The 10,919-nt window shown below is 43.5% G+C and overlaps 1 protein-coding gene across 2 annotated transcripts in view; it reads left to right on the forward strand.

The window, feature by feature from the left end:
* The window catches only part of GPCPD1 (glycerophosphocholine phosphodiesterase 1), a 103,089-nt gene extending 95,345 nt beyond the window's left edge, over window positions 1-7,744 (forward strand). The window contains exon 20 of one of the 2 annotated variants that reach the window (XM_089665506.1): window positions 5,776-7,744. In XM_089665506.1, the coding sequence (XP_089521632.1) occupies window positions 5,776-5,971 (196 nt within the window). In that variant the 3' untranslated portion in view covers window positions 5,972-7,744. The remainder of the gene's footprint in view (window positions 1-5,775) is intronic. The other variant, XM_089665507.1, reaches the window with a different exon arrangement.
* The last annotated feature ends 3,175 nt before the right edge of the window (window positions 7,745-10,919 follow it).

Genomic DNA, 10,919 nt, shown 5'->3' on the forward strand with positions numbered 1-10,919 from the left:
CTCACAAAAGAATAAAATCAAAGCCACATCACAAAAAAAGACAGCATGGTCCAATCTCTCTAGATGGTGGCTGTTGGGGGACTGTAGGCCTCCAAATGGTAGAACCTCTTCCTCGGAGCCAACTGAGGAAGAGGTTCTGCCTCGAAACGCGTCAACATTTGGAGGCCTACAGTCCCCCAACAGCCTCCAAATGGCAGGACCTCTTCCTCAGAGCCAACTGAGGAAGAGGTTCTGCCTTGAAATGTGTCAGCCATTTGGAGGCCTACAGTCCCCCAACAGCCATCATCTAGGGAGGTTGGACCATGCTGTCTTTTTTTGTGATGTGCCTTTGATTTTATTCTTTTGTGAGCAGGGGCGGACTGACAACTCATGGGGCCCCCGGGCAATAGGGGATCAAGGGGCCCCTGTGTCCTCACCCACACCCAAAAAAGCCTATGAAAAAGCCAATGAAAGGTACCAGGGGCATCTCATGGGGCCCCGTACTGACCCCGGGCCCTCGGGCAGTGCCCGAGTGCTCAAATGGTCAGTCCGCCCCTGTTTGTGAGTATACTACTTTTTATTCAATAAATCTCATTTTTATAAGGTAATGCACTAGGCCTGTGCGCCCTCTGTTTGTTTCTTTGCACACAGCGCCTTTGGATTTCCTTGGTCTGTTGAGGGCAGCAAGACTTGGATTCCCAAAAAGTACTCCATGTGGGGTTACTGACATTGTGGAGCTCATCGTCCAGAGCAGGAGTTTCAGCATTCATTTGCTCATGCTTGTTTATGGAGCCAGGGCTGAGGCTGCCACACTTTCTTACTTGGGGTTTGCAGACGTGTGGCTCGCATGGACATTTGCCAGATGGGGGGGATAGACCAAATTAAATCCTTCTTTTTTTATATTCAGTAATGATTTGTCTAAATCAGTGTTTCTCAACTCCAGTCCTCATGGACCCCCAACAGGTCATGTTTTCAGGATTTCCCTCAGATGAAACAGCTGTGGTAATTACTAAGGCAGTGAAACTGATCAAATCACCTGTGCAAAATAATGGAAATCCTGAAAACATGACCTGTTGGGGGTCCATGAGGACTGGAGTTGAGAAACACTGGTCTAAATGAAGGCTATGCAGACGTCAGCCATGTTACGTAATTGGTCTGTTGATGACTTTCAGTTACCAGTTGGTCTAGACCAGGGGTAGGCAACTTGTGGCTCTCTAGCTGTTGTGGAACTACATTTCCCATGAGGCATTGCAAAGATTACAAAACTGACAGTTACAGCTATGACTTGCAGAGGCATGATGGAACTTGTAGTCCTACGGCTCTCAGATTGCCTACCCCTGGTCTAGACTAAGTAGATTATAAACTGTTCTACTGGAAAAATGTTGTGAATTTAAAAATCATTAGATTGTGTAAAGTTAATGGCCCAAAATGTGTCCAAGTTTAGGCTACTATTACCCAGCAAGCAGCCTGGTATGCTTGTTTGTAATTGGAAGGATCTGGCGATCACATCCTATGTGAGATAACTGTTGCATTAGGCTCCATGCACACGGGGTGTTTTGATAACGCTGGTAATGTTAGCTGTGTAAAGTCACATTAAAAACTTGCGTTTTTCAGCTTTTTTTAGCATTTTTGCATTAGCGGTTTGCTGCGATTTACGCATTTGCTGTTTTTTTTTTTTTTTGTTTTTTTTTTTTAACCCCCTTGGTCAAAAAAAAGTCCAAAAATGCTGGTGTGTGGCAGTTTACTGCATTTTTCAGCGTTCGAGCGTTTTTACAGTTAAAAAAACTCCTCTAGAAACCCACTAGTCCTGTTCTCTTTTTTTTCCAGCCAAAAAACGTTCCGGCCAGAAAACCCTGATTAGTCTGTGTGTGTATGGACACATAGGAGAACATGCTGGGGGGTTTACTAGCTGTAGAAAAAAACGTCAAAAGCCAAAAACAGCCGCTGTAAAAACATCCCGTGCGCATGAGGACTTATCCGGATGCACAGTCATTTATATTTAGTAACACTTTTCCCGGGTGATTCTGAATTGATAGAAGACCTTTTCTGTAGCCTTCCTGGCGGTTTTCCCGAGCTACACTCGGGAATACCATGTGGTGCTGCTCCGGGATCTCTTCTTTACTCACCTTGTCCTGCGCTCCCGCGATGTCCCCCCTGCAGTGTCCCCTGTAATGTCCTCCGGCGGATGCCGGCATCTGTCATCTGGGTTCCGTCCCCTGCGAGCATCGGGATGTACGGGAGACGGAGCGGCGGGAAATTTGAAAATGACAAAAAGTGACATTCACTAAAATCACTAAAATCACATAGTATAACATTCCTGTATCAAACCATTTCACATACATTTTGTCCCGAGTGCTTTGTCCGGCGCCCTGCCTGCATTTTTACTGTTCTTTCTGCCTGGAAACTGAGAAACGTCCATGGCGTCCAAAAAGCGTCCGTTTAGGTCAAACGGTTTTAGACCGGCTAGAGAACAGCGATAGTAAATCAGAACCACTTGCAGAATTGAGTGATAATGATTCGTGGGGGAAATTCCTCATCAGACACTGAAAATGATTTTGCGACTTTGCTCAGCGATGTGCGAACTTGGCGCTCTATTTCACATTTCAGTGTTTTTTGTTGATTATATTATTGAATTAAATTTATTATATTATTATTTTTTATGATTATTTATTATATTATAATTTATGATTTCGTGTTTCAAATTTTATCCTACCCGGGATGTTTACTAGACTCTTGTTCAGACAGATTTCAGTGAGTTATTCCTAAAAATTACAGGCCTACAATAAAAAAAATACATATTTCCATGCAAAAAAAATGTACCACTTTGAGCACAGAAATATGGACATAATCAGACCGCTCGGGAGGTTAAATAGGCTCATTTACATTGTAGGTGGATGGTGATGAGGTAGTCCATGTGCAAAGTACATACTTTCCAGGCTCCAAAGTGCTTGTTGAAGTATATGTAAAACAACCCATTCAGTTTAAACATGTCCAGTAAAAAAAATGTAAAAAATCAAATTTCGTCATAAATTTAGGCCAAAATGTATTCTGCTCCATGTCTTTTGCTAGGAAAAAAAAAAAAACCCAATATGTGTAAATTAATTGGTTTACGTGAAAGTTATAGTGTTTACAAATGGCGGTATAGATACTGAAATGTTTTTTTTCTTTTAGTAATAATGGTGGCGATTAGCGACTTATAGCGGCACTGCGGCAGGCATTCTGACACTGGGGGGGAACTGACTTGGTGTCACTGACATCCCCAGTGACACCAATACAGTAATCGGAGCTAAAAAAAAATGCAGTGACACTGTACTAATGGCACTGGATTAACATGGAAGGGGTTAACATGAGGTGCAATCAAAGGGTTAATTGTGTGCTGGGAGTGTTTTTCTAAGGGGCGGGGGTGTGTGCTTCACTGTAAGCACACTGCTCTGGATGGCTGTGCACAGCTATCCAGAGCAGTGTGCCCGAGCTGATCGGGAGGAGTGCTGTTGGTAAACAAAGCAGCCCTCCTCCCCGTTGGTGATTGTTGGTAATTACCAGGCGCTGGTGGGTAATCACCATCCGGGACCCAGTGATTGTGGCACGGTTAGGGTGCGCTCGCAGCTCGCACACGCCCCCTACCCGGAAATGCGAAATCGCGTGTGTATATATACAGTATATGTGATTTTGTGCACCTGTGCTGACCTGTAGCAGTATGTCTGCTATAGGGCAGTCCGGAAGTGGTTAGAATAGAAAACAGAGCCAAACATTTGTGTATAGTTGAAAAATAAAAAAAGGGGAAAAAGTGTGTTTATAATGATTTTTTTTTTTTTTTTTATAAGTGATCTCATTCCCTCTGTTTTCAGCTGCATAAGAGCTGGGGGAGAAGAAAACAGTACCACAATGATCTTCCCAGTGAATTGCTGTGGTAGGGTGGCGTGTCAGGACAAGTCTGATCATTAGAGGAGAGCAGGCTGAGTTCCCAGCACAGCTAGAGAACTGACCACGCTGTGCTGTTATGCCTAGTGTGGTCAGTTTTTGATAGGAAACCATAGAAACTGACAGGAACACCAGGGATTTCACACAAAGGAAGCAATTCAAAGAGAACCGGAGATTTTTTCATTGTACAGCAGGCACATAACAGGAATATGAAATGTTGGGTTTACATACTGTCAAGGGCTGTGAAGTTTCTTCATCCGTTTTCTTACTGCTGGTCATACTTTGTGGTTGGCCTAAGTAGCATCAGCGGTAATCCTCCAACTCCAGGACCATAGCAGGGTGTGAGATGATTAAAATGAACCAGTGAGGGGGTATTGACTGTGTTGGATCTTCACGCTGGGACTGTATGAGGTAGTGGACCATTAAGTAGAGTGGATGTGTATGGATTATTTTTTAGAGAATAGGGATACTGTCACTTTAACATTGCACCCCGCAGGCAGCCGACAGCCCACTTCATTGGGAATGTTTATGTTGGAGTGGAGTGCACCGTTTTCTCTGCACCAGCTTTGGCATGTTTGTTTAATTTGCTTGAAAACACTGTTATGTGCATGATTATCAACCTCTTAATCACTTCCAGTCCGGACACTTTCCCCCCCTTCCAGTCCGGACACTTTCCCCCCCTTCCAGTCCGGACACTTTCCCCCCCTTCCAGTCCGGACACTTTCCCCCCCTTCCAGTCCGGACACTTTCCCCCCCTTCCAGGCCGGACACTTTCCCTCCCTTCCAGGCTGGACACTTTCCCCCCCTTCCAGGCCGGACACTTTCCCCCCCTTCCAGGCCGGACACTTTCCCCCCCTTCCAGGCCGGACACTTTCCCCCCCTTCATGGCCGGACACTTTCCCCCCCTTCATGGCCGGACACTTTCCCCCCCTTCATGGCCGGACACTTTCCCCCCCTTCATGGCCGGACACTTTCCCCCCCTTCATGGCCGGACACTTTTCCCCCCCTTCCAGTCCGGACACTTTTCCCCCCCTTCCAGTCCGGACACTTTTCCCCCCCTTCCAGGCCGGACACTTTTCCCCCCCTTCCAGGCCGGACACTTTTCCCCCCCTTCCAGGCCGGACACTTTTCCCCCCCTTCCAGGCCGGACACTTTTCCCCCCCTTCCAGGCCGGACACTTTTCCCCCCCTTCCAGGCCGGACACTTTTCCCCCCCTTCCAGGCCGGACACTTTTCCCCCCCTTCCAGGCCGGACACTTTTCCCCCCCTTCCAGGCCGGACACTTTCACCCCCTTCCTGCCCAGCCCAATTTTCAGCTTTCAGTGCAATCACACTTTGAATGACAATTGCGCGGTCCTGCAACACTGTACCCATATGAATTTTTTTCGCATTTTATTTATTTTGGTGGTATTTATTCACCACTGGGATTTTTATTTTTTTGCTATATAAATGAAAAAGTCTATTAGAAGCCCTCTGCTGGTCACAGCACTTTTCTAGCATACCTAAGAAATCTCTGTATGAGCCTTCAGAAAAATCCAAACTCCTCAACGCAACCTTTGTCAGGTCCACAGCCCGGGGCTGTAGCTGGGATTTATCATCACATATCACTTATTTGTCTTTGTATGGCCAGCTTTGCATGTCAAATTGTGGCCTGGAACCATGTTTCTATTTACTCATAGTGCCTGAAAGGAACATTCTGCTGTCCAATCAGATCATTAGTTTAGCATTGATCTGGGGAAAAAAAAAAAACAATTATCAAAATCTTATTGGAGTCTGTGCGCAGTAGACACCTCCTTGGACACTTGTGATAAAGGTTAAGAAGTCATGCATATTTTTATTAAAATTATTTAAATTGTTTTATTTTCTTGTTTTGCAGAATTTACGACTCGAATCCTGAACAGCCCAACATATTCCAAGTTGAACAAATGGAGCGTCTTAAGAAGGGCTTACCCGAGGAAATGCTCAGGAGCTGCTTGTGCTCCGTTGACCAATACGTGTGCAAGTCAACCCACTGCTCCAGCAGCCGTGTTTGCATGAACACCAATGGCGTCGCCGACCTCAAACCAGTTTAAGTTCGTCTACAGCACCCTTACTAGCATCTCAGGGCCATATCATCCTTTGTTGTCCTAAACGGGCAAAAGCAAAGCCACCCATTGTCCCATGACACACGTTGCACCCTGACTTTTGCTGTATCATTGCGTGTTTTTGTTCTGGCCAGACGTAGTTCTCATCGCAGTACGCGGCAATCAAAGCTCTCATCAGCCAATCAATGCACTGATGGAGAGGATTTGTATAGAAATGAACTATGAGATTGCTACTACTTACCATAGTACCTCAGAAGAGCACGATTCACTCTTTATAACTTCAAGTGCAATATACACGCTGTGGACCGCGGCATCCTGTGTGCGCAGCCATCACTGTACTGGATGTAGAACTATCTCTGGCCATTGACAGATTACCTCATTTGCAGATTTTTGCACGGCTAAATGCTTTGGTACAAAATGAATGTGCCACTATGTAACGATCAAGTGTCCTGGACTCTGGTGCCACTATGTAACGATCAAGTGTCCTGGACTCTGGTGCTTACAAACTCTTTTAACCCATGTAGAGACATTTGTAGATGTTTAGATTTGTTTCCTCACAAGAGGAATAGTCTACTTTAGATAAGCCACAAAAGTTATTCCGTTTGACAATGTTTCTTTTTGAAGGAGCCTTCAAGCTCTCAGAATTGGAGCCCCATCTATGGTGTAAAGCAGGGGTCTCCAAACTTTCTAAACAAAGAGCCAGTTTGTTGTCATTCAGACTTTGAGGCGGCCAGACTGTGGTATTAGTGGGAGGAATAGTACCCCATCATTGGTATCAGTGGCAGGAATAGTGCCCCATCATTAGTATCAGGGGAAGGAATAGTGCCCCATCATTAGTATCAGGGGAAGGAATAGTGCCCCATCATTGGTATCAGTGGGAGGAATAGTGCCCCATCATTGGTATCAGTGGGAGGAATAGTGCCCCATCATTGGTATCAGTGTGAGGAATAGTGCCCCATCATTGGTATCAGTGTGAGGAATAGTGCCCCATCATTGGTGTCAGTGGGAGGAATAGTGCCCCATCATTGGTATCAGTGGGAGGAATAGTGCCCCATCATTGGTGTCAGTGGGAGGAATAGTGTCCCATCATTGGTATCAGTGGGAGGAATAGTGTCTCATCATTGCTATCAGTGGGAGGAATAGAGCCCCATCATTGGTATCAGTGGGAGGAATAGTCCCCCATCATTGGCGTCAGTGGGAAGAATAGTCCCCCATCATTGGCGTCAGTGGGAGGAATAGTCCCCCATCATTGGCGTCAGTGGGAGGAATAGTCCCCCATCATTGGCGTCAGTGGGAGGAATAGTGCCTCATAATTGGCGTCAGTGGAGGAATAGTGCCCCATCATTGGTATCACTGGGTGGAGTGGTTCATCATTGGTGTCAGTGAAAGGAATAGTGCCCCATTATTGTTACTGGAGGACGCTGAAGGGAAGATGAGAGATGGATTGCACATCACAGTACAAAGACCATATATTGTTTCCCCTTTACCTTCCTCTAGTAGTGCCAAGAGCAGCTAATGCAGGAACAGAAAGATCTAAACACACTTCCAGGCTGGAGGTCCCTTGTCTGAATGTCCTGATTATCCTCAAATCAGGATCTTTATTAGGATGCAGGGATAAGGAAAAGCCAGGAAAAGTACTTTAATGACACTTGTCCTTTGAAGTGAACCTGTCATTGGAAGTCTTATCTACAGGTGAAACTCGAAAAATTAGAATATCGTGCAAAAGTTAATTTATTTCAGTAATTCAACTTAAAAGGTAAAACTAATATATGAGATAGACACATTACATGCAGAGCAAGATAGTTCAAGACGTGATTTGTCATCATTGTGATGATTATGGCTTACAGCTCATGAAAACCCCAAATCCACAATCTCAGAAAATGAGAATATTACATGCAATCAATAAAACAAGGATTGTACATAGAACAATATCAGACCTCTGAAAAGTAGAAGCATGCATATGTACTCGGTACTTGGTTTGAGCCCCTTTTGCAGCAATTACTGCCTCAATGCGGAGTGGCATGGAAGCTATCAGCCTGTGGCACTGCTGAGGTGTTATGGAAGACCAGAATGCTTCAATAGCGGCCTTCAGCTCTTCTGCATTGTTCGGTCTCATGTCTGTCATCTTTCTCTTGGCAATGCCCCATAGATTCTCTATGGGGTTCAGGTCAGGCGAGTTTGCTGGCCAATCAAGCACAGTAATCCCACGGTCATTGAACCAGGTTTTGGTGCTTTTGGCAGTGTGGGCGGTGCCAAGTCCTGCTGGAAAATGAAGTCAGCATCCCCATAAAGCTTGTCTGTGGAAGGAAGCATGAAGTGCTCTAAAATCTCCTGGTAGACGGCTGTGTTGACCCTGGACTTAATGAAGCACAGTGGACCAACACCAGCAGATGACATGGCTCCCCAAATCAACACAGGCTGTGGAAACGTCACACTGGACTTCAAGCACCTTGCAGTGTGTGCCTCTCCATTCTTCCTCCATACTCGGGGTCCTTGGGCCTCTCCATTCTTCCTCCATACTCGGGGTCCTTGGGCCTCTCCATTCTTCCTCCATACTCGGGGTCCTTGGGCCTCTCCATTCTTCCTCCATACTCGGGGTCCTTGGGCCTCTCCATTCTTCCTCCATACTCGGGGTCCTTGGGCCTCTCCATTCTTCCTCCATACTCTGGGTCCTTGGGCCTCTCCATTCTTCCTCCATACTCGGGGTCCTTGGGCCTCCCCATTCTTCCTCCATACTCGGGGTCCTTGGGCCTCTCCATTCTTCCTCCATACTCTGGGTCCTTGGTTTCCAAATGAGATGCAAAAGTTGCTCTCATCAGAAAAGAGGACTTTGGACCACTGAGCAACAGACCAGGTCTGTTTTTCTTTAGCCCAAGTAAGACGCTTCTGACATTGTTTGTTGTTCAGGAGCGGCTTGACAAGAGGAATATGACATATGAAGCTCATGTCCAGGATCTGTCTGTGTGTGGTGGCTCTTGATGCACTGACTCCAGCCTCAGTCCACTCCTTGTGAAAGTCCCCAACACTTTTGAATGGCCTTTTCCTGACAATCCTCTCCAGGCTGCGGTCATCCCTGCTGCTTGTGCACCTTTTTCTTCCACACTTTTCCCTTCCACATAACTTTCTATTAATGTGCTTTGATACAGCACTTTGGGAACATCCAACTTCTTTTGCAATTACCTTTTGAGGCTTTCCCTCCTTATGGAGGGTGTCAATGATGGTGTCAGGTCAGCAGTCTTTCCCATGATTGTGATTCCTACTGAACCAGACTGAGAGACCATTTAAAGGCTCAGGAACCCTTTGCAGGTGTTATGGCTTAATTATCTGATTAGAGTGGGACACTTTGAGCCGAGAATATTGCACCTTTTCACAATATTCTCATTTTCTGAGATTGTGGATTTGGGGTTTTCATGAGCTGTAAGCCATAATCATCACAATGATGACAAATCACGGCTTGAACTATCTTGCTTTGCATGTAATGAGTCTCTCTCATATATTAGTTTCACCTTTTAAGTTGCTGCACTGAAATAAATGAACTTTTGCACGATATTCAAATTTTTTGAGTTTCACCTGTATGTTCGAGCATCGCAAAATGCCCTCACCTTTTTTTTTTTTTCTAGCCTGAAAAGCCCACCTTTGCATGAGAGAGACTCTGTGGCCAAAGAGGGTATTCTGTTCAGATTGGGGATAGCAGTTGGCTGGCCTTACCCATATGGAAGACAACTATATTTGAAATATATTTTAAAAATATTCTTCCCAAATATATTGACATATATTTGGAATGCTACAACTTTGACCATATTCAATATATTTCAAATTCTATTTTAACAAATAAATATATACTGTATGTTGAAATGTGTTTTTATTACTAAATATATGAAAAATATTTTGAAAAATACAGTTCAAATATACTGCATGTGTTTAAAAATACAAATCTACATTTTTGTAATGCATTTACAAATATATGTTAAAATTACTTTTTTTATATGTAAAAAAAAATCTGAAGAATATATTTTTAAATATATATATATATATATATATAGTCTTCAGATTTTTTTTAACATGTAAAACAGGTTTTTTTTTTTAGCATATATTCTTACATTTTTTGAAAGCATTTACAAATATATGTATTTTTAAAGACATACAGTATATTTGAAATGTATTTATAAAAATATTTTTCATATTTAGTAATAAAAATGCATTTCAACATTACAGTATATGTATGTATGTGTGTGTGTGTGTGTATATATATGTATGTGTGTGTGTGTATATAGATATATGTGTGTGTGTGTGTATATATATGTATGTGTGTGTGTGTGTGTGTATATATATGTATGTGTGTGTGTATATATATATGTGTGTGTGTGTGTGTGTGTATATATATATGTGTGTGTGTGTGTGTGTGTGTATATATATGTGTGTGTGTGTGTGTGTGTGTATATATATGTGTGTGTGTGTGTGTGTATATATATGTGTGTGTGTGTGTGTGTGTATATATATATATGTGTGTGTGTGTGTATATATATATATATATGTGTGTGTATATATATGTGTGTGTGTGTATATATATATATATGTGTGTGTGTGTGTGTATATATGTGTATATATATATATTGAATATGGCCAAAATTGTAGCATTTCAAATATATGCCAATATATTTGGGAAGAATATTTTTCAAATATATTTTTCTTCCATATGGGTAGCTCTGAAGTTGGACAAGTCAGAGCCTTGGTAATAAAAGGGAGATGATTTCAGAGTAGATCTTCTATCTCACAAAGAAAACAGCAGGCAACTGACACCGACTGCACTTAGGCTGGACATTTGTATTTGTAGTTTCCACAGGTAACATGGAATACTGGGCATTGTATCATACACAAGGAGCAATATGAAGTACTGTTATCCACACTGACCAATCAGAAATCCTCTTTCATTAGT

This window comes from Staurois parvus, unplaced genomic scaffold (assembly GCF_062004578.1).
Source record: "Staurois parvus isolate SC_StPar_1 unplaced genomic scaffold, SC_StPar_1.0 ptg002222l, whole genome shotgun sequence".
NCBI lineage: Eukaryota > Metazoa > Chordata > Amphibia > Anura > Ranidae > Staurois > Staurois parvus.